The 24,070-nt window shown below is 36.2% G+C and overlaps 1 protein-coding gene across 4 annotated transcripts in view; it reads left to right on the top strand.

The window, feature by feature from the left end:
* Positions 1-24,070, top strand: part of LOC117420131 (neuronal PAS domain-containing protein 3) — a 228,853-nt gene that overhangs the window by 36,028 nt on the left and 168,755 nt on the right. For 2 of the 4 annotated variants that reach the window (XM_058991636.1, XM_058991638.1), the window contains exon 2: positions 10,426-10,524. The exons of the other annotated variants lie outside the window; for them this stretch is intronic. In XM_058991636.1, the coding sequence (XP_058847619.1) occupies positions 10,426-10,524 (99 nt within the window). The remainder of the gene's footprint in view (positions 1-10,425; positions 10,525-24,070) is intronic. 4 annotated transcript variants of the gene reach the window in all.

Raw genomic sequence — 24,070 nt, forward strand, 5'->3', positions numbered from 1 at the left:
CACAAAATGCACATTTTAAATGTTCAAAACCCCAAGGCATGCTTATTGCAGTAACTGTTGATAACTGTTTTTTTTTTAAATAATTTGTAATCATAAAAAAAGAAATAATGGTGACAGAACCTTGTCAAACATAAACGTACAGTAACAGTTTTTACAATGGTCAAAGTTTACCAACATTTAAAGCATGATAGAGGGTAAGTTGGATGGATGCATTTTCTTTAAAAAAAAAAAAAAAATCCAATCTGGTCCTCATTCAGAGACTATACAGCCAGGCATAAACCAGTTATGTACCGTTTTTAAGTATACAGAAACTGCACACATTGACTCATTGCTATACAGTGTATATATAGTATGTCAAAGTCATTGTAGCTTGTACCAGATATGTTAAAACTAAATGTTTGTGAAGGGGAAAATGAATGAGAGTTACAGTTTACCCTGATTTGACATTACAGGGGGTCTTTGTTCACAGAGCAAAGCTAACCTGAGTGTGTCCCAGAAGGTGAGCTGAGCCTAGTAATGCTGTTCACTGCTGCATCTGCCACAGCTCTTACCTGATCTCTTTGCCAAAGATTTTGTTGCGAGTCCCCAGGAGCAATTTGCAATTGCCAGATCATTTATGGTTTGGTACTTGCTGTCTGGAAACTAACTGCTTGTCTCACCCCTGATTCTGTTCTTGCAGTTGAACTATCTTAAAAACTAAATAAAAATAATAATAATTACGAATCTACTAGAAATGTTAATGTTGCATCGGATTTGGGTTATCCTGGGTCAAATAAAGACATTTATACTGAGTATCCATAGTACATGCAGTACAGTCCATTTGCCCTAATCTGCTGCATCTAGCACACTATTAGGACCAGCCTTTAAAAGTAAGAGGACAACGGGAAACATTATAGAGATGTATTTCTTTATTTATTTTAAACCATGCAGCTGGATTGCTGCGGTTGGTTTTGTGGTTACTCTGCTGACGTACAGCTTTGCTTATGCTGTCTATTTGCCAGCATTAACCAAAGCCAAGCAGTCATTAAGTATGTAAGCTCTGCCAAAGTTTGAAATACCAGAAAATAGCACCATTTACTATGCAGTGCAATTATTTTCGTGGGAAATTACATGTTGGGTCGCTGTTGTGATAACATGTACATGTACTCTTTCCTGAGATAGTGGAAAGCTACAGTGAGGCATTGAGGTTTGAAGACAGCATTTAATATTTATGACATGATTTGCAGTGAAAGAGTGATAAGCAGCAGTTCAATATTAAATTCAGCTTTTTTTTCCAAAAAAGCTCTCATATATTCATCAAATTACTGATTTTCATGAAAAAAGGATACTGCTATTAAAACATAAGGTCTTGTGAGAATGCAGCAAGCTTTTGCATATTGACTTCTATAATACTAACACTCTGATTGCACTATGCAGATAAACTGCATTCTAACTACAGATAGTGACCACTGAAATGAAGTAAGCACACCATGAGGTAATATTATGGCAAGGAGTTGAACCTGTTGACTTTGTATGTCATCTGCTACTGTATGTGGTATATAAGGCCTACAGTTGTTAGCTGTTATCTGATTAGTTGTGTTTGGAGATGATTGACTATGCACACGATGCAGTTGTAGTCTGACATACCCACTACCTTGTTCTTTTCACACTACTAACTTATTGCTAACTACTCTAGACCCTGTATACTGTGCATTTAATAGGTGTGATCACCATTGCTTCAAGGTGTGGCCACACCCTTTATGCTGTTACATGTTCTAATTTACTCCCATTGAATTACAAATGTTATATTAAACAGGGTCTGCCCCGGAGTGAGGGACAAAGCCTGCTTAGATATCCAGGTTCAGTGTGCTTTCTGGCCAGTGAGCAGGGACTAATAGCTGAGGGTGAGCATGCAAGACATCCACTCTAGTTTTACTTGGCAGGTGTTAGGAAGTTAAAACAAGATGTCTGGGAGGAAAACAGGCTGTATGTTGCAGTAGTTTAATCTGTTTCATTTTGTTCCATACTGATACTGTGTGTGTCGTGTTTGATCACGAGCATTTTTTAAAAGGTTCAGTCTGGGTTGGTACAGCTGGTCCCATGCAGCTTGTAGTACTGCATGGGACACCACACACTCTATTGAAGCCTTCAGCTTTTCTACTTTGATCTCGCCCTCCATTAAACTGCATGCATTATGGGAATTGCATTAACAAATTTATGAGATTTGTACATTTATTTATCAAGCAGTTGGAACTCCATAGGGGTTGCTGGGCCACCTCCTTAAAATCTTCTGAGTTTGATCTTCAGATGAGTTTCAGCCCCTGTGTACGATAGAAGCTGTGAATTTCTATATTAAGATATGTTGAGCCAGATACTGTACAATCAAGGCCACGAAGGCATACAGCATGTGTACAGAAAAGGTTATTATGGTATTGCGAGACTAAAGGTACACTAGCATTTGCTAAAATTAATTATGGATCCTTTTGTGCTTACAGTATGAATTCAGCTGCCCAAGATAAGTGATTCTCACACATAGATTGCATTGCTATTTAGCTAAAGAGTTCATTTTTAATGTTTGGTAACTGGGCAAATATGCTATTATTATTATACTAAATGTGTAGCTACTGTAGCTGTAGAAGAAATATGTGCTAGCCTATAGTTTTTGACAATTTGCAATGGTTATTTAAAACACTCTTTGAAGAGAATTTAATTACACTAGAAACTGTTTTGAAGCAATGAAATGCCACAACAGCAATTACCGTGAGCTGTGTAAATAACCTGGTATGAAGGCTACAGTGCAACACACTGCTGTTTCTTTGCTGTACTGAGTGGATTTGGGGCTTTGGTAATGTTAGGATGCAGGAGGAGGATGAGGAGGCGTCCTTATGCATCAGAGTGAATTTATTAAGCTTATAGCACTTTCTTTGACAAGCATGGAATGGAATGGCATAGTTACAGAAAATGAGTGGAATGCATTATGTAACACTGACTATTCAATATTGAAACGGTTCCACCTCCTATAAAATGACAAGACCAATTGATGCATCTGTGGATCTGTCCATATTCCTCACCAGCAGTAAGGTCAAGGCAGTAAGGGATCAGAAGTATTTTATTTAGATTCATCCCCACCTGAAGAGTGGTTGCTAAGCTTGTAACTATGGTAGGTGGCAGTTTCCTCTCTGCCTCTATTCAAAATCAACCTGAGCAAGCTTGAAAAGCTAGTTTATTGAACCATATTAGCTGCCCAGAAGTCCATCTGCTTCTACACCCTCTTTTCTCGTATCTGTTGTCTAATGTCCTCATTTCTCTTTTCATATATAATACCCTGTAACATAACAGCAAACCTGAAGTGCCCATCCTTGGATACGTCACACTGCATACTTCACTGGTCCTGCTGTCAGTCTTTGGCAGAATGCTCAGGCCGCAGCAGTCTCCTAGCTGGGTCTGACAGTGAGATTGCAGCAGGAGGTGAAAACAATGCACAATCCAGCCCCGGATCCTAAGCATGTCATGTTGAAAAGGCTGCGACTACATTTGCCAAGTGGTACTAAAAGCAAAGCCCCAGGGTCCAGCAGTTAACCCAGGATAACATATTAAAATTTTAAAAAAAAACAGTGTTGTGCATTTTGCCAGAATTGAACACGCTTTTGAGCACTGTCCAGTCATCTGAAGACTGTTAGCAGAGCAACTGCAGTCAGACAAAAGCAACATTTTATTTATAACACAAGCTTAAGAGTAATAACCAGAAGCGTTATTGCCTAATTGTACACCCTTTTTAATGTACCTTTTCTTTGCATTTGTTTCTCATTTCCTAGTAATTCAGTTTTTATTGTCAATTAAAGTCATTTCAGCATTGTGTAGCACGCTTTTAATTTTTGCATTTTAGGTTAATTCTGTAGTAATACTAGTCATTTAAGCTGCCTACAGTTGGTGTGAATGGAGTTTTACTTCCATTGATGCTACCATATATAAGCAATTTAGGAGACAAGGATAATAAATACTTCTATCTGCTTTAGGCTGAACTGTAACTGTACCCACAAGGCCAGAGTGCTCCTAACGACCAAATGAATTCTATGTTTGCCTACTGTATTAGATTCCAAAAACATGGATTTTGTATGCTTTAAAGTGTCATGGTGATAAAGTTTTTAAACGCTGGTGATACAGAAATGTGATTTTGTTTTATTATTACATGCTATATAAGCCTATGAAAATAGGAAGGCCTGTATTTTAAAGTAATGTAACATAATAGGAGATTTGAAATGCTGAAACATTTATTAAAACGGCTATTTGTAAATGAATCAGTTTTTTTTTATTCATGCCTACAACATTATTACAGTGATGCCCCAGGTTATGCTCCTATTGTAACTTCTTGCAGACATCTTCATGGTGCCATTTCTATCCATAGGCTATGATCAAGACATGATTTGATAGCTGGTTGTAGAGATGATTCTAACAGTGCATATTTTTAGTACAAGAGCTACCAGCAACACAAAATACAGGGAAATGGGAGGTCTCAGATGAATATGTGTTAGCATGTTTTATTAAAAGGTTGTCAACAAAATGAGCAAGGAGGCTTGTTCAGGACCTTTAGGCTAGTTGTATTATGCTGAGCCAGATAATCAAAAAGTTTGCAATTACATGTAATATTTGCTGACAGCGTCTTTCAATGTACACAGGCCTGTGCCATTGTCAGTGCATAATGTGAGAATATTAAAGCATTGATATTAAAAGTACAGTGTATTTGTTGAACCCCTATGGAGCGAAGTGAGACAGCAAAAGTGTCTGAATTTCATTTCAACAGCCACTTGAGGGCATTTTAGAGAGTTATTCATTTACAATGTATGATATAATATTGATAATGCAACATCATTAGGCTTTTAAAGAGGACTTAAGTTTACTTTTCATTGTTTAACTGGTGTGTGATCAAAGAGTCTTCACTTGACAGTGGTAGAAAAATTCAGAATTCCTTTGAAGGTGGACTAGAATTATTATTTATTTAACCTCTTGGGTATAAAAAGATGCAGTAGAGCTTGGAGTCTTGATTTTCAAAATGCTGAATGTAAAGACAAAGGGCCAAGACATCCAGGAACTTAATAAATGCTACATCACACTTAAGGTAATAACCATAACCTGGTTAATAAAACTTCCATTCAAGCAGCCGACTGATTTTAATATTTAAACAGTGGAGAGCTTTCTGTTCTAGCCAACCTCCCTGTTGGGCACTCTTCGTAGAGTTATATGGCAATTTTGTGTGTGTTTCTTTCTTTTTTAACTTTTCTGCATAATCCTGTCATCCTGTAATGACGTAAGCCTCTCGGTTGGTTGCCATGGTTACCAAGTCTCTTGTTCCTTTCACGTTCAGTGTACCAGCATTCTCCATATCCTTTAGGCCTTCCAGCTTAGGTTCATTGCTTGCATAGTAGAATACCTCGCTGAGGTTGGACATTGTTCCCTAGCCATTAAGCTGCACACATGAGTGCTCTCCTCATCACTCAGCAGACAGTGGTTCAAAAGTGTTTGAAAAGAAGCCTTTTGGAGGAAGATAGGATCCTCCAGAATACTTTCAGCCTGAAGAAGAATGTTATGAAAGTTGATGCTTGCATCATCTTCCAAAATAATTTAATGTATATAAATACTGGTATATAAATGAAGGGAATACATTCTGCTAAACAAATTGCTTCTTTGATAACAAGCTTGGGTGTACTTTTTTCTGAGGAAGCACAAGTTTTCTTTTATTGTTTATTAATGATTTAAGCAGAAGAAACTCCGGAATGTTCCTGGGTTAATGATATATATTGGATAAAGGCATCTAACATCAAACATTTTGTCATGAGAAACAATTCTCTGGTGTATTTACTACATTCTTTTTAACTGGTAGTAATAATTGTCTCCATTTTGTAAACAAATTCAGCCATGCATAAAATTAAAAAGGGCAATCAAAAGCAGTTTATTTTTAAACTTATTTTGACGTTCCTTTGCTTGATGTTTATATCTAAGCATTACAAAAGAAGCCTCTAGTGTACAAAATAGCAATCACATTAGGAAGTTTTAAAAGTTGACTAATAACTTGGCCACAGCATTTGTTTACAGAATGATTGACAAGCTTTGTGGACCTGATGTTTTTCCTAAACCACATCATTTAGTAAATCAAAGATGCTAGCAGTGATTTTCAAACATTATCCTTGAGAGCTTTAAACAGGTCCAGATTTGTTCCAACTGGGTTCTAAATATCCATCTAACTGTGTATTATTTACATAGCCTAAAATCTCTTAAAGCTACTGAGACTTTAAATACCAGTAATCTGGACTAAATTATTAAATCCTTCTTGAGGACCTGTGTGTTCTTTGCAGCACACACAAACCTGCTTCCCTTATTTAAAAACACTCAAAATGAGGAGCAGCATAGAAAATTGCACACTGCTAATGAACCTCTGATATTAAATGACAGAAAAAACCTCATCAGTCAGTCCTGAGCTTCAGTACTCGGCAAAGACAGACATTGGTGTTGGGTTTGATTCAAGGATCTGGTATTCATACATATATAGAATCGATGCCCATACTTATTAAACTCTTAGTAGCACAGTAGAGTGCAGTCATTACTTTGGCCTATGCAGCAGGGCCAGAATAAATGTGTCAGGTTTCATTCATGTGTTTTGTGAAATAAACATGCATAAATGTGCCTGCCAGTACAACAAATACTAAAGTAATGTGCCTTTTTAGGTCTATAAATTGATCAAAACCTCACACTGATCTAAAAGAATTCATGAAGAGATGTTATATTAGTCATGTTATATGGAAAATACACACAGCGCTCCTTACACACTCTCATTATATCCCATGGTATTATGTCAAGCATCATTAAAATCACAGAACCCAAAGACACAGTATAATGATGCAAGATGTAGTAGCTCTTGACTGCCAGTAATGAAATGCATACAAGATGGATGCAGGTTTATATGTAGGATAACCACATCAGAACAATCTGATTTCTTAAAAAAGAAAGGGGGAAAAAAGACTAGAATACAGGATTCCAGTAGAGAGCTGTGTGTGGTCTGTGCTTTTTGCGTACGTGAGGCGCATGTAATAGGTGGAAATGAATTCCCTAAGCTGCTGGCAGGCAGCATGTACTTGTTAATTATTCAGGTGGATGACAAATGCAGAGCAGAGGTTCTCGCAAAGACAAAGTTTGTCTGATGCATGTTCAGTAACTGATAGGCTTGACATTCCGTGGTGTCTTATTCAGAGCTAATCCTTATACTCTGCCTGATGAGATGAGCGCGCCGAGTGCAGTCCTTTGTAGAAGAAAATGCTCAAATTATAGGGAGCGCAGGGAACTTTAGCGCATTACATAAATCCTTTTGAATGATGCATTGGACAAAAAAACTTGTTGATGGGCGTAAAGGAAAAAGCAGGTGTTGCGGTATTATACTTTGATATACAGGTGAGTAAAGACACACGTTACAAATCTGAATTTTCTAAAGATCCTTCTTGTACAGTATTTAGTCTAAGCCCACTTTGTTCCTTCTAAAATGATCTTGACTTGCTGTTCATGTAATGTCAAGCATCACTGGCTTCTCTTATTAATATTTGTGTCATCATCCCAAGAGGTAGTGATTTGAAAATAATGGCATATTTTGAAAAAAATAGTACAGCCCCCAAGAACTTACATTGATTCATGTGTGTATTGTTTTAATAAAAAAAGAGAATGGATAAAAAGCTGTAGTTGCAAAAAGCCACATGCAATTGGGGATTAAATAAAAATGCAGCAGCAAGGTTAGAAGAGTGTTTTGTTTGCCTCGTATATTGTTTAATATATTCATACACAAAGTGCTTAACCTCACCATTTTGTTTTTTCTTGACAGCTACCAGTTAGAAATGCACAGCAACATTCAGTTGAACTGGTAAAAATAGCCTTCAACAGCTCTAGGTGTCAAGAATGAAGCTTAGTGACCAGCAAACTAGGATTTATCTGTCACCTGACGGATTGGTTTTTCAGAGATCTGGTCATTTTTCCACTAAAAGGAAGGCAGAAGCACTCTGCGTTATCTAAATAGACTTGGTGTTTAGAGAATTTACCTGTAAGTGTCATTCACCTCGAACACTGCAGTTGACATCGATAAAAATGCCTCTATATCACCAACCAGTCACCCCCACCCCTGGAGTCAGTGTAAAGTTACAATAAACATGTCAGCTCCTGTTCTTGTGGTTGGTGTGGTTTTGTGGTAAGAGGCTCCTACGCAGTGATGTTGTACTGATTAGTCAGGCCCTTTCAGCCATGAATCAGCTGCTTACCCTTGTTTTAATTCATGTTTAACCTCATTGAGTTTCTTTTGCCACAACAAAGCCACCAGGATAAGGCTAATTGTGAAGTTTAATATAAATCTTGATGAACGTTCCTTTTGGAATTGCGTACCTTTTTACTCAACTTTTATTCAACTTTATTATGTAGTATTATTTCCTCAGTGTAGCTTTAGTTTGTACAGTATAAAGAGACAACGTCAACAAGTCTTTAACTTGGAAGGAGGCATTTGAAAATGTTAAATTTGTAAAAAAAAAAAAAAAAAATCAAATACACTCGGGTCACAGGTGTGCTTGCATATGGCTGGAGCAGTGTAACTGCTGCTGTGACACATTCTCAATCATAAGGCAAGTTTTCCAGAAAATTGTCTAAAGGGAGCATGTGTGCAGTTTATATAATACAGGGCAGACAGGATGAGATTTTCCCATATGTGAGAAAAAGTGTATCATTTAAAAGAATGCCTAGCATAGTGAGTAATACTGGTCTTCTTTTGATAAATGGGATAAATCTCCAGTTCCTGGCCATAATTTAAATGTGCAATTTTGTGGCTCTGCTGTTTGACAGCATGTTTATAGAACACAGCCATTGCAAAACAGAGAAAATTGCAATCATTGACACAGCCCCACACCTAGTTCAAATTGTGGTTCTTTATAAAGTCTACTTTTATGTCTTTCCAGCTAGGATTAAAAGAATAATTGACATTTCAACTGTACTACCATACTGTCCCTCTCCAAAAAGCACATACGCCTTTCAGATCAGTAGTGTGTTCAATTATCCAACTTTAATACAAGCTTGCTGCATGAAACAATTACAATGCCTACTGGTACCTATTACTGTAAATCTACTAATGTAAAAAAATAATAATACTGAAGTAAGCTGTTAAAAAGGATTGAATTCCTGTACTGCTAGCCCTCTAATCATTATTCTGTATACCACTTTGCATCATACATCCTATTTATATGGGTTAGTATGTACAATAGACCATCATACAAGATTATTTTGATTGTTAATAGGGCCGAAAACATGTGGTTAAAGTGTTTTGAAAGAAGTTCAGGAATACAATACTAATGTAATAGAATTAACTAAAATGTAGTACACTGAAACATTCTGTGTATATACAATGCTTTGTTATTGATTCATTTATTTTTATATACTGTAAGTCAACATTTTTGCATACATACATGTGACTTTCATAAAAAAAGTCCCTTTCTTTAAATGCCTGGTTATGTCTGTGTCTGAATTCTGTCAATTCACTAATGATGTTTAATGTTAATGTGTGAAACTGAGAAACCATGTTTGAAATCATGTAAGACAAAATGTAATATACTGCATTAACAAAAGCACAATCAGAAGAAAAATAAACTGTAGTGTAAAACCAAGAAGGGAGGTTGCAACAGTGATAGTGTTATACTGATACATACTGTGAATATTATGCACATCACAATTTTGTGTTTATTAAATGTTATGTAGCTAGAGTGAAATCCTGCTGTCTGCTTTTTCCATTTCTGCAATGAAACTCTGGCACCTTTTTTTTTTTGAAGCTTGGCTTTAAAAAAAAATAAAGCATATATAGCAAATATATATAAAGCATTGCATTTGAAAAATGGAACATGGTATCAGTTCTGACAGACCCTTTTGGAGGGTCACTAAAATTTCAATAATTCACTATACAGTTAAAGTCAATTTCAACCACAAAATGTAATATATAGAGCTTGCTTGCCATCTTCAACCTAGTTGCAGAACACTAAAGGGACGTGACATATAGGGATTTAAAGTATATTTGTTAGGTGAGTCAGTGAGGAGTTTTATAAGATCTTATCTGACAAAATCTTTTAAAGCTGGTCTTCAAAGTTATGGCACATTGCACTTGGAGAAGCTGATGGAATAGTCATAGATGTCTGCCGGGTAGAATCTAGCAGACCAGTAATTAAGTTTTAAGTTTGTAATTAAGTTTAATATTAATCTCCAAAAGTGCACACATCTGTTGATAACACCAGAGAACCGAAAAAAAACACATCAGATTTGGAAATCTTTTTATTTATTTATTTATTTATTTATTTAGAATATTCATGGGTTTATTTTTTGGGGGAGGGGGGTTAGTCATCTTCTGTCCGAAAGCTTTTAAGAGATTTTCACATTTCTCCACAGCGACCCCTACTGGGAGAGGCCAGCTAATGCCAGCTCCTGTTCAGCTTCTAGGCCCAAGACACTCCACCTTGGAGGGCAACAACATACCTCATCACCATGGTAATTCCCTCCCTCCTCCCCCTTTCCCTCCAGATAGGACCGGGATATAAAAAATGGCGCTCCATTATAACATTATCATTTAACATTGTAAAAAAAGATCACCAGTGCAGACTGTATTGTTTTAGTTATACAAACATTGTACAGTATTCCAGCACACGTTCAACTTTAGGAGCTACATGACTCGCATAAACATCCTTGCTTACTGTGCCCCCGGCAATAACGTTATCTAAATTCAGTTGATGGAGCTATAAAATGATGTGCTCTTATGTTGTTTCCCTTATTGGAACACTATTTTCCACAGGATTTATCTGTTGAAATGCACTAGTTCTCATTGCAAAGGCAGGGCTGTATCGCTCTGTATCTTAAGTGTAAATCAAGAGTCCATCACATCACATAGCATCCGCATGCAGAACCAGCCAGAAGACGCGTTGCATTCATGCACTGTACTAGCTGTTTGTATGAAGACTTGGCTGGGAGTTGGGTTAACAGACTGTATTGTTCTGTTTTTTAGATATATGTTAAAAAGGTTGATTATCAAAACTGAAAATTATTAAATTTAAAAAGTAGCCTTCTGTTTTTACATGAGTTTATTGGTTACCATTAACATATAACAGCAGTGTGGAGTAGTGGTTAGCGCTCTGGACTCTTGACCGGAGGGTTGTGGGTTCAATCTCAGATGGGGGACAACACTGCTGCTGTACCCTTGAGCAAGGTACTTTACCTAGATTGCTCCAGTAAAAACCTAAGTGTATAAATGGGTAATTGTATGTAAAAATAATGTGTAAAAAAATGTAATTGTATGTAAATATAATGTGATATATTGTAACAATTGTAAGTCGCCCTGGATAAGGGCGTCTGCTAAGAAATAAATAATAATAACTAAACAAAGTTCAAACAAATTATTTGATGCAAAACTTTGCCATTTAAAGCTTTGGTACCTGTTAAAAGTTACCAAACTAGTGAGATAAAAGCAGTTGTGCAAAGTGCAGTTTTCCCATATTCCACAGGGAGTATAACACTGAGACAGCTCTACTCAAGCCCACAGAATGCCTTTTAGTTTAGTTTCTTTCTTTTTTTCTTTTTACATACACAGTAAATGATATGTACAGTATGTTAGCTTCATATGGTATTGATAGATTTGTAGAGTAGTGAATGCTTTGTTATCCTCATGTGGGGTGTAGCAACTTGGGTAACTGTCTGTCTGTATATGTATGGGTTTCTGTTTCCTGTTTTTTGAACCGCTCGTCTAAATGTGTAAATAGTTTTTCCACACACTGTCGATTTTTATGTTAAGCTGAGCTATGAGATGTTATTCCACATACCGGACACCTACTGTACTGTATGTGTAGTTTACGTCATCAGCTGTGGATATGTTAGTAACAAACGTTAGTTGTAAGTTGTCTGTTCATTGAAGTTACGAGAGCTTTCCACAAGCGCTGCATGGTTACTACTGAAACCTAACGCAAGGGTACAGTGCCATTCAATTAATTTGCTATCTCTGTCTGCTTTCTTCTAAGGTATAGTGTAGCATAGAGGCAACTGAAAATCACAAACATAATAGTACTTGCTGCTTTGCCAGATGTGGTTGCTGTAATCTGGGACTCGGACCTTGGAGCAAAGACTATTGTATTTTTATTAAAGCGTTATCAAGAATGTGTCAGATAGCATTATTACCTTTCATTATATATATATATATATATATATTGTGAAGGGTTTTAGTCCTCCAGGTTCTTTTCCAGCACTTTAAATGACCCAGCCACACACAAAACTTGATTTTTAACAGCGCTGTTGCGCTAATTTTTTAATAGTCACAAAAACCCAAAGTAAACAAAATACAAAACAAACACCTAGCTCTGTACGAGCACTAACTACACCTCAGGAACACCCTGACTACCAGTGGGACAGCTAGGCTGTCCAATAAACAACACCACACAGGTTTAATACAACACACTTTTACCTTACGACTGCTGGGAAGCAGAGTACCTCTTCCTGCCTCCTTCTACTCAGCAGCCTAGAACAGACTGGCTGCTCTCTTTAAATACCCTGCACCTGGCTCTAATTTACAATGATCACCAGGTGCAGGGGATAATTAAATAATAAAACAAAACAATTACATCAACCAATGTGCATTTGCACATGTTTTCTGCAGGGAGTATTTTAACCCCCTCCCTGCTGTGTTACAATATATATATATATATATATATATATATATATATATATATATATATATATATATATATATATACAAACCTCATCTTGATCTATGTAATGCGATATGACTGTTCTTCTAACTTCCGTATTGTCAGTTCATCTGATTTTTTTCATTTTACTACTACAGAGATCACACACGTGTGTGTACAATCATCTTTTAAAAAGGTGTTTGGTACGTTATTGAATCCTTTCGCTCGCACATGTATCCCAACCATTTGTATTAAACATCACTTCCTTCAGCGCTAGAGAACTGCCGTTTGGCCAGGTATACTACATCACTAACTGATCTACAAGTTGACACGTTTGCCTTGGTCCCAGGTCTTCTCAAACCTTCAATTCTAACAAGATAAATTTCATGGCTCTGTTGCATTGCAGGAGGATTTCTATAAAGCACACTGCTGCTACTTAAAGGTACATCAAATTACTTGGAAATTAAATGTAGCTCCACTTATCCTTTAAATAACTAATACATTCTAAAGAAAAACAAAGCAGAAATAGGATATTCAATGGAACTTGTTTGACCAGTTATTTAAAAGAAAATAAAGAAGCAAAGAATTAGCCCTGAAGATCGAGTTTAATATAACGTGTGGCAGGTGGCCTATATTTGCCTGAAGAATCTCTCTAGGGTAAGACAGCTCAGCAAACACATAAATCCTTTTTTCTGTGTTATCTAGTAGCACATTTTGTTGCCATGGGGATTTTATTTATGCAGCCGTTACACTTCAGATTAGGCCTAAACTTTACAGCTGTTACCTGGACTATGCTCTAAATACCATTCAAGCCAATTTGAATACAATTTAGAATAAGTTTGTTTCTAAAATGTCTTATGCAATCTGTGTTACAGCAGTATTGAAGCATATCCGTGAGACAGGGTGGGGAAGCTCCATTGCTGTACCTGCTCTTAGGATGGAGAGCAAATGATGACAATCTGTACCTAAATAAAAGAAAAATGGTTTGAGTTCTTATTCTACTCAGTTCTTAGATGCGACATGCCTTTCCAGACATCAGAAATAACAAGGCACGTGCCACATGCATCAAATATTGGAGATGTTAAAATCTTTATAGTTTCCTTTCAATGGAAAATGCATGATTTTTGTTTTTATTCAAGTAACTTTGATTAAAATATTAGTCTTGTAACTCGAACAATGTACTTGTTTTTCATGACTCCAAATAAAGTAATTTGTTAAAAAAGAATCTCCATTAATATTGTAGATTATTCATTAAAGAAAAAAGTAGCCTGAATAATTAACTGATCTTTAATGATCTAAACAACAGTGGAACCTAATAAGGCTGCCCTAAAGCTTGAAATCTTTCTGTAATGCCAATTGCTTCCTACTGCACTTGAATTATGTTACTACAATGTAAGGGTCCATAAATTACCCACACTTTCATTCATTAAGCATTATAAAACAAGTTGCAAATAATAATGTTTGCATAAAGCAAAAATCCTTTCGTACTTTTTGGTAAACCTGCTAATTGGATTTAAATAATAATCCCTCCAGGTTTGGCTCAGAAGTGTTCAATTTAACATTGCTAATCTCTAATATTTAAATGTACAAATATATCAGAATAGATAAAAGCATTCACAGAATTCAGCTAAAAAAAAACAAATCCAAATTACATTTTTACTTGAAATGAAGTTTGTCATGGAGTAGAATATACATTATATCTACAGGGATTCCAAATCAGGACAGAATGTGTAGATGTTGAGATAAAGACTTACACTTTTTAAACCTCATTCTGTTCACATTTTAGGGGCTGCTTCAGTACATACTTTGTTTTGGCTTTAGAAACAGACAAGTTCTAGCAGTTGGTCAGTTTCAAAGTAGTTTAAATGAATTATGGATAAATATATTATGTGCATTTAGTTAACATCATCAATCTAAAATAGTTTTATGTTGGCTATTACACTTCGTATGAAAACGAAGGCTGCTGACAGTTTAAACTGCTTGTCTCATTTGGTTAGAGGGTGTGGTATGAAAGACCCAAACTTTGAGCATAATTTAAAGATTAAGCACTTGTTGGAATGTATAGAATGCTATAGAGAGCTTGTTGGGATTCCTCGGAGGTTAAGGTGCTCAGTGCTAGAATAGACACAGGCTGAAAAATTTACATGTTTTCTTAGCAGGCAGATATAACCTTGCTTGAGAAATACCTATTTTATATGTTTCATGGGGTTGGAATCACCCATGTATTAAATAGTAAAGCTACAGTATGTGGATGAAATGAAAAAAAATAAAATAAATAAAAGGCTAGAATTTGTGTTAGATACATGTACAGTGGCTCGGTAAAGATAGCATGTTGTCTAAGATTAAAATGCTGCAGTATAAATAAACTTGTGCTAATGGGATTTAATGTAGATTGAATTTGGAGGAAATGTAAGTGAATTAAAGGCACTGCATTAACTACGGTTTTATATTAACTATGATTTGATTGATTGGTACAACTCTATTAGGCTGGCTGTGTTAATGCTTGTTTTCTTTTTTTACATTTGACTATTTGAGGGCATTTTGAGCATGCAGTGTGGATTTAGGCTTCGAATTCGTCCAGAACATTTGGTGGGGATTCTCTAGTCTGCATTACTTTGTTGCAACTTTGTTCTCTGATCTTTCATCCTGAGCTACTTTCCTTAGATATGTAGAAACTATAGCACTTCAGTTTTGATGCATGCACCTGGCTTTCAAATAATGTATTGTATAGATTTACTATAGAACAATCACCTTGTTTATAAGAGAGAGCTACCTTAAGGACTACTTGGAGAATACACAGTCTTCACTAGAAAGAAATTTTTAAAGATGTAATCTATGGAGGACGGCTCCACTAAGAAGCTTCACGCATAGCAATATCCTGCTTGTCCACAGGTTTATTGTTGATGTGAGGCATGTGGAGATGGTGTCGTGCAATAAGGCAATGGCTACTGTAGGATTCAGAGGTGAGAACACCTGTCTCCCAGGCCTCACCTATTGAAGGACAGTACTCCCACTGAGGTGCCAGTAATACATAACAGAGAACCACAAAGCCACTTGTTCATTGGCAACAGCTTTGAGTCAGTTTAGATCAATTTTTTTATTATACAGAGCAATTTACTGGACAGTGAGAGCAGTCTTCCTTGAGGTACTTCAGATAGCACATAATACATTTTAATAGATTGAAGTTCCTATTTTACCAAATGTTTCACGCTAGGATGTTTTACTACTCCTGAATATAAAAATACTTAAAATCAGTGATTAATCAATTGGTTACTAAAAAAAAGATACCTCATATAAAACTATATATTTCAATATTCCCAACATATTTTGCAGTTTAGGAACATTTATGGCAAACCATTGAAGATCCACCATTTTAACAAGTTTGTCTATTTTATATGATCAATCTCAAATTCGACACCATCGGATTCCACTGAGATGATGACTCATGTTACTTTGAGCTTAGTTAAATTCTACAGGCAAGTGCCCTTACAATCCTCAGTTCGCCCAACCTGTCAACAGTTCCCAGTGCTTGGGCAGTGCATGTGAACACTCACATCCAAATGGTTCCATTGCAGATGAAGATTGTTTGTGTTGGGTTGATACAGTATGTGAGATCAAATGTAACAGACAATATTACAGTAAATATTTCTATTGATTTTCAGAGTGCCGTTATCATACTATACAATTAATGATCATATAAAGAACTTTACAAAAATGTTGAGCACAGACTGCTTCTGAAAAATGAACATCAAAGACAAATTAAGTTCATTCGGGTCTATGTAATATTTAATTTGGGAGCCTCAAGCAACATTCTTTCTTTTGAATTTTGTATTGCAGCAGTCTTTAGATGTGGAATGCAGTAATTATACAGCTGTTGCAGCAGCACAGGATTGACAAGAGTATTTGGCACTGAGCATGTGATCACTTCAGGAGTGTAGTTTGGTAGTATTTCAGGTGCAATTAATTGATTCACATCATGCCTATAAGGCTTTTTTTTTTTTTTTAAAACATTAACGAGATGAGATTGACAAGACCTGGAATCAAGCATTAGACTTAAAGCTACAGAGCTGGAATATGTGTTTGAGGAGCATAACATGCCATGTCAGGAGGACAGCCTGCAGTTATCCACCAAAATGATACCATGACAGTTATAATGAATTAGTTTACATATTTTAAGAATGTTTTTACCTTACAAACCCGTGTACAGGTGACAGCAAGAACCACCTGTTGCTGCAGTCCGTAGTGCAGGGCTTCCCAACCCTGGTCCTGGGGACCCCATGTGTCTTCTGGTGTCCATTCCAGCTGAGCTCTCAGCTACTTAACTATACTCTTAATTGCACTAATCATTTGCTTAATTATAACTTTTTACTTGTTTTCAGCTCATTTTATAAGTAACTTGAACTCTTTAGGAGCGGAGAACCATTAAAAAGGTCTAATTAAGCAAATGATTAGTGCAATTAAGGGTATAGTTAAGTAACTGAGAGCTCAGTTGGAATGAAAACCAGAAGACACAGGGGGTCCCCAGGACCAGGGTTGGGGAGCCCTGCAGCAGGGGATCGAGTATATTTTGTTTATAGAGTGGCAAGAAGGCTTCAGGTGGGAGACGGTATATATGACTGTAGCTGAAAGTACCTTTTAGGTAATGTGAACAGGTTATACAGCCATTCAAGGCCTGGTTTCTGAAGAAGGTTAAACAATAGAGGAAGATAGTAAGCAGCTACCCAAGAATCATAGGTTAGTATACAACTGAACATGACACCGCAGCTTTAATGGACCTGCCACTGATATGTGCTTTTCTGGACAACCTCAAAAAGATGTGCACGTGTAGTGACTGAATGGCACATTGAATGGACAGAAGAGCAAATAACTGCCAGGATCACCATTTATTAGGTGGTTTGGGCAGTATAGTACATACTTCAGTGTACACAGATACAGAGTAGCATATGAAAAGTGCATGTCGTGATTGAAGTCAACTGTTATCTAAATTCCAGACAGATGGTCTATTATCATTGATTCTTTTTTTAATATTTATTTTGTAAACAGTGTTATGGTTCTTGGCTCTCCACACAACTACAGAATCAATAATACTATAGTTTAGTATATTGGGACTATTAAAAAACAAACAAACAAACAAACAAAAAAAACCGTTAGAACACCAGTACATTTATAGGACTGCAGTATAGTTACTGGCATGCTTATTTTGGCTCTGTAATGCAGAAATACAGCTCCGAAATTATTGGTAATTTATGAAATTCAGATAAAATCAAGAAAGTGTCAAAAGCAGAATGTGATTCAAGGAAGGTCATACAACAGAGACATCTTGAAATGCAGAGATTGGATCTGTTTTATTTGAGTGGGCCATTAAAAATCCTTTATTGTGTCATTGCCCCCATACTTTTGTGACTCATTGCACCAACTGTATATGCAATTTATCTAATTTATTTTTCCAAATGCAAGTCTAGGAACTAGTCTTTTTACCAGCAGAATATATGTAATAGGATTGTCAAATGTAGGTCTTATATTCCTGTTTTGCAGAAAAAAAAAGCTATCTCCTGATAAGGTTTGTTCCCTTTTTTACACATCATACCATACACATTCAGCCATATGCCAGCACGTAAAACTTTAAAATCCAATCAAGGTTGGATAAATATATGCATACATATTTCTAATAAATTGGCATAGGATTAAAAAAAAAGGGTGGGTGGATTAAGAAACTCAGCTGGATAGAGAGAGCTTTAATGCGGATGAATGACATTCTGTTTGTACCAGGTGGTATCTAATGTTTACTGTGTTTCTTAGTGGGGCAAAAAATATATATTTGAATTGCAATACCGGCATTACAAGTAGGTATAGATGTGTATTAATGAAACGTTATAGGTTAATCTATAATGTGTGGTAATAGTGTTTTTACAAAATACTGTATCTGTTAAAATGTGCTAAATGACAATAGCTGAATAGCCCCAGTATCTATCTTAAAGAATTAGCCTCCTGACAGTTTCTGACAGATAGCCACCTTGCAGGGCTGGCTCATTGCATAATGAATAAACATGTGTGGTGATCCTGCATTACATGTAAATGTGCTGGTCTGATAATGGACTCTTGAGTTCAGATTCTAATACAAGAACAGCAGATGCCATTATCGTGGGTCACCTGGATTTTTATTACGAGGTTTGCTTTTGAAAGAGTAGATTTAGTTTCAAGAAAACATATTCAGAAGCCATTCAATGTATACACTACTACAGTGTACTATAAATACTATACGTTACTTTACATAGCTCGTCAAATTCCTTATTGGAACTATTTGATGTAACGGCTCACGTTATGTGTGGTATGTTCTTCCTTTTTGTTGCACAAATAGATTTTAGTCATTTTAAAACCTTTTTTATATTTAAAATGGTATTATTATTATTATTATTATTATTATTATTATTATTATTATTATTATTATTATTGTTATTATTGTTGTTGTTGTTATAGTAGTTGTATTACATGTTTCATTTTTTGTCTAAGTTTGAAGATATACCTAGAGCTCTGTAAAAGGCCTATACACCATGCATATACGTTTTTACAATGGAAAACATAAATAAAGGCATTGTTGTTGAGAACGAATTTAAGTCAGATTTTGATCTCTTTAAAATGAATTAGCAGGAGTGATGAAGACAGTGTCAGTTGAAAACGCAACTTTTTTGCTGAATAAACACAAGTTAAAAATCTGTCTTTATTGACCCACAGCTTTAATAATAATAAAAATATACGCTTAAAAGCACCTTGAGAGTCCACAATCTTAAGTTTAGTAAAGCTGAAACAAACATTTCTAGCAAACAAAATTAAATAACTTTTCTGATAAAGGGGTATTTTAAATGCATTGCCATTAAAATCATATTCTTCTATGCAAAAGTAGTGCACAAACCTTGAGGATATCAAAAACAGATTACAATTTTTTGGTTTGAATTATTGTTGTCATATAGGCCATTAAATGTATTTGTATTTCATCATAATTTAATGTTACAGTGTTTGTGAACATTTTTATTTCGTGCTCTATACTGGTGCAGCTTGGCAACTTCATCACAATACCAACGTTCATCACAACTATTTACAATGCATCCCAGTGCAATGCATCAGATAGTGTTTGACAGATTATAATGAATGGAGTTGTAAGACTCAGTTTTCAGATACTTGGAAGGTAGAAAAATAAGACAATACCTGCAAGGCTAGATACAGATTTGTCCAGACAAGAGAAGAGATGATGATTTTTGTTCTGTATTTTTCTATTTTAAAAGCATAATTATTATGGTGTAATTAAAGTACCACATGCTCAGCTAAAATATGTTCAATTGAAGGTAAACAACAGCACATTAAAGGGGAAATAATGATAGCAATGATGTTTTTGTACATATCATACCTTATCTATTGCACTGGCATGCCAGAACACTTTACAAAAGTATTTTCTACAAATAAAAAAATTTAAGCTGATGTCTGAATTTTAGGAATATCAAATCCAGATTAGTCTTTCTCATTTTACCTCTCTGATTCAGATCAGCAGAATGAGGTCTTGATCCACTGGTCAATTTACGGTCACTTCACTCCTGGGTTATTGCCAAACCTAGGGCACAGAAATAAAAGGCCATCAAATTACAGCAGGCCATTTTTCAATTTCAGTTCAGTCTGTCTTCAGCTTATTTATGTTGTTAGTTAGTTAGTTAGTTAGTTGATTTTCTTTTTGTTTCATTAAATATAGAATTCGCATGAGAGCTAATGTGAGTTCTTAATCATATTTGCATCCACAGGGCTTTAAATATCCAACAGGCCACCTGTCTTACACATTACACATTTCACAGGACAGATGGGAAGGTGAAATAACTTGTCCTTGGATAAACACATTCTCAAACTGCAGGGGCAGTCTTGGCCAAGGCTAGCCAATCTATCACACAGACCTTTATTGTTCTGCACAATTCTGGGTGAATGCACTTCCTTATGTGGTGGAAAACTGTCTTCTGTGCCTCAGTATTTTTAAAGAAAACATGTTCAGGGTAATACAGAGTCGAAGTACCAAGTGGCACTGTTGGCTGTCAAATGTGGACTGATCCCAAAATTACTATGTTTAAGGCAGTAGTATTTGCTAGTGTTTACTAATCCACAAGTCCATTGTGTTTTTATGTATTTATTTTACTATATACATTTATTAATTTTTACTTACAGGTAGTGGACAAAAAAATGGAAACACCAATGGAAAGTCACTTAAATAGGGCGTTGGGCCACTGTGGTATTATTATTATTTATTTCTTAGCAGACGCCCTTATCCAGGGCGACTTACAATTGTTACAAGATATCACATTATACATTATTTCACATTATACAGATATCACATTATTTTACATACAATTACCCATTTATACAGTTGGATTTTACTGGAGCAATCTAGGTAAAGTACCTTGCTCAAGGGTACAACAGCAGTGTCCCCCACTGGGGATTGAACCCACAACCCTCCGGTCAAGAGTCCAGAGCCCTAACCACTACTCCACACTGCTGCCCCGCTCTGGAGTTCTCGGTGGACCGTTTTTTGATGAAACTGGGATTTAATAGCTAAGAAAATCAAATGTGGATTGTTTTATGTAACTCAATACTTATAGTGCTCTCACATCTTGGCTAAGACTACATAAATTACAATAAAATCCCCCACATAGAACATCTGTGATATCAGAAGTGGACTTTATTTATAAATATCACAGATTATTATTATTACTGCCTACATGTAAGCCCAGACTGGTAGTTATGTTATAACCTTTCTCTTACTTTAAAGGCTGCACATTTTTCACAATGATCATCTTCTCAATAAGAACGGCACTTAAAGCCTGTAAAAATCAGGCCAATTCCAAAGCACTGCATTGTTCATTAATTATTTAAGCTTATTTTGTGCTTCACAAACAAGCTATCTTGCGTAGTGTGAAGCTTTCGCACAGCCAATTACCTCAAGGTGTTTACTTCATTTATTATTTAAGGCATAAATCTTGTACAGGTTGTCCATCGACGACCCTGTGAGGAGTCTGTTGTAGATGTCTTTGATCATTGCAGCCTGACTCATGCAGACAGACCTTCCTGCTGAGCAGGGTAAGCCAAGTGAGTTGATAAAGGTTGAGAGATGCACTTGAGTAGCTGGCATTTCTCTGTTTATTGCTGAGGTTAAAAGAAGCTGGAGATCATTAGGCTGTAAAAGAAGCAAATAATACTGTGCATGGTCATGCCCCCCCCCCCCCCCCCCTCCATTCTCCCTAAAAATGTGCTGCATTCAGACAAGATATAAAAACACTCCCCGACCCAGGTTCCTATTGTTTTTTTTTCATACAGAGTAAATCCACATTGATTTTCTTAGCTATTAAAGTGAAAAATGTCAAGTTGTGCTCAGCAGTTTCTTATTATGTCTACACAGTCTACATGGCTATAACTACAGTATACCGTAAACAGATAGCCCTTATAAGAGCGAAATGTGGTATACCATGCTAAACATGCAGTAAAGAAATAGTGAAGGATTGCTTCAGCACAACATGCATGTTAAGTCACAATTAAGAATTGTAAATCATGGTAAATAACAAATGGTTTAAAATGGCTTGGGTGCACAGAGTAGTAGTGCTGCTGTGACCAGCCCTCTGGTTGAATTTCTTCAGCCTCATCCCCAAGCTTTTGCTTTGGCACTATGGCACTGCAGTACATACAGTGGATATAGAGCATGGTGATTTAACTTGAAATATATATTTATACCTCTAATTTTGTATTTACAGTCATGGTAGGTAATGTGTTTTTGCTAATTCTTGCAGTAGTATAACAGATGTTGTTAGCAATACAAGATTAGTGTTATTTTTCAAATACTGTATATAGTGTTCCCTCCTTATTTCACTATCTGACATGAAATATTGAAAACAGTGAACTAGTGAAGAGCCTTAGGGGAAAATATAGGATTTTTATAATTTACTGTCAACATGGCCTAACAGTGAATTAAATTCGTTATTGAATGGTGGAACGTCGAGCGAGCCCTGCATTTAGCCCTTTAGCACCTACTGTACAATGATAATGTTTCATGTACTTTATTTCTGTTTTGAGATATGTGAAAAACAAAAAGCAAAAGGACATCAAAATAGCAGTGTTCCAAGACACCCTGCTGGGAAGACGGTAAATGTGTTACATCCAAGGCTTGCCTCAAGCTGAGTTTGTTACTTTCTGGCCCAGTGGAATCTGTGCTACCTGCTTTAGTGCACTGCTGTGTGTAAAATCCAGATCTCATTTCTAAGGAAGGAAGAAATAATGCATAGTATCATATGAGAAACAACATAGATGGGCAATTCTTTCACACCTGGGCAGACTGAGTTTAGCTAGTACTGTTTGGTGAACAACACTAAACATCTCTGTTTTTAGTTTTGTTTTTTGTGTTGTGGAAAGTGATATTTTCCAGCAAAATTAGTTTAAAACATGAGACTGTGTAATGGTTTTCTATTTTTTTTATTTTATTTGAACTGGCCTTGGTGTAAGTGGTACTGAGCTGTCTGAATGATTTGGATAGAGACTCACTCAAGTAATTGTGTAGTTCCCAGGTGATGGGCTTATGTGCCATTAACAGTGTCTATCCCACACTGAATGTGGCATGTATTTAACTGGGGACTGCTACTAATTTCAGAGCTAATATTGAGCCGTTCCACATCGGTGCTTTTAGCAGGTGGCTTGATCTAACAGTGAAAAGAAAAAGTAAAAGAAAATTACCATTGTACTATAGAATTTCTCTGATTGAACTGACTGATTATACTGTCAGTGGAGCGCCTCTCAAACTGTCACAGGGTGAGAGGCTGGGAGCAACAGCAGCACCTCATTTTGCTTTTATGAAAGCCTTTATCTGTTAGTGCTACCTGGCCAACTGTTTCAGGTTGGTTGAAGGATTTAATCTGAAATCTTTAGTGAGGAACTTATATGTCCTTGCTTGGCACTACAGAGAGCAAAGTTCTTTGATTTAGAAGAATACTGAGTATTAAAGCCTCCATTCTAACTGTTAAAAAGCATGTGTGTGAAACAGAGAGAAGGGGTCAGGGCCACAAACCGGTCAGAATATAACAATGTATCACTTGAGTCAGGAATTGCATTTTTGAATATAATAAATTGACAATTTTTTTTGCAAGAAAGGGGGGGGGGTTGACATCTGGACATTTTAGAATAATTGATTTAATGTACTGTATACTATTGTGTAATATTGTTTAATCTCTATGTGTTGATTGCATATAATGTAAATGATGAATAAAAAGCATTAACAATCTACAGCTGTTGTACTCAACTTTGGCCCTCGAGATCTAATCCAGTCCAGGTTTTCAATCTAAGCAGGTTCTAAT

Source organism: Acipenser ruthenus, chromosome 18 (assembly GCF_902713425.1).
Source record: "Acipenser ruthenus chromosome 18, fAciRut3.2 maternal haplotype, whole genome shotgun sequence".
Taxonomy (NCBI): Eukaryota; Metazoa; Chordata; class Actinopteri; order Acipenseriformes; family Acipenseridae; genus Acipenser; species Acipenser ruthenus.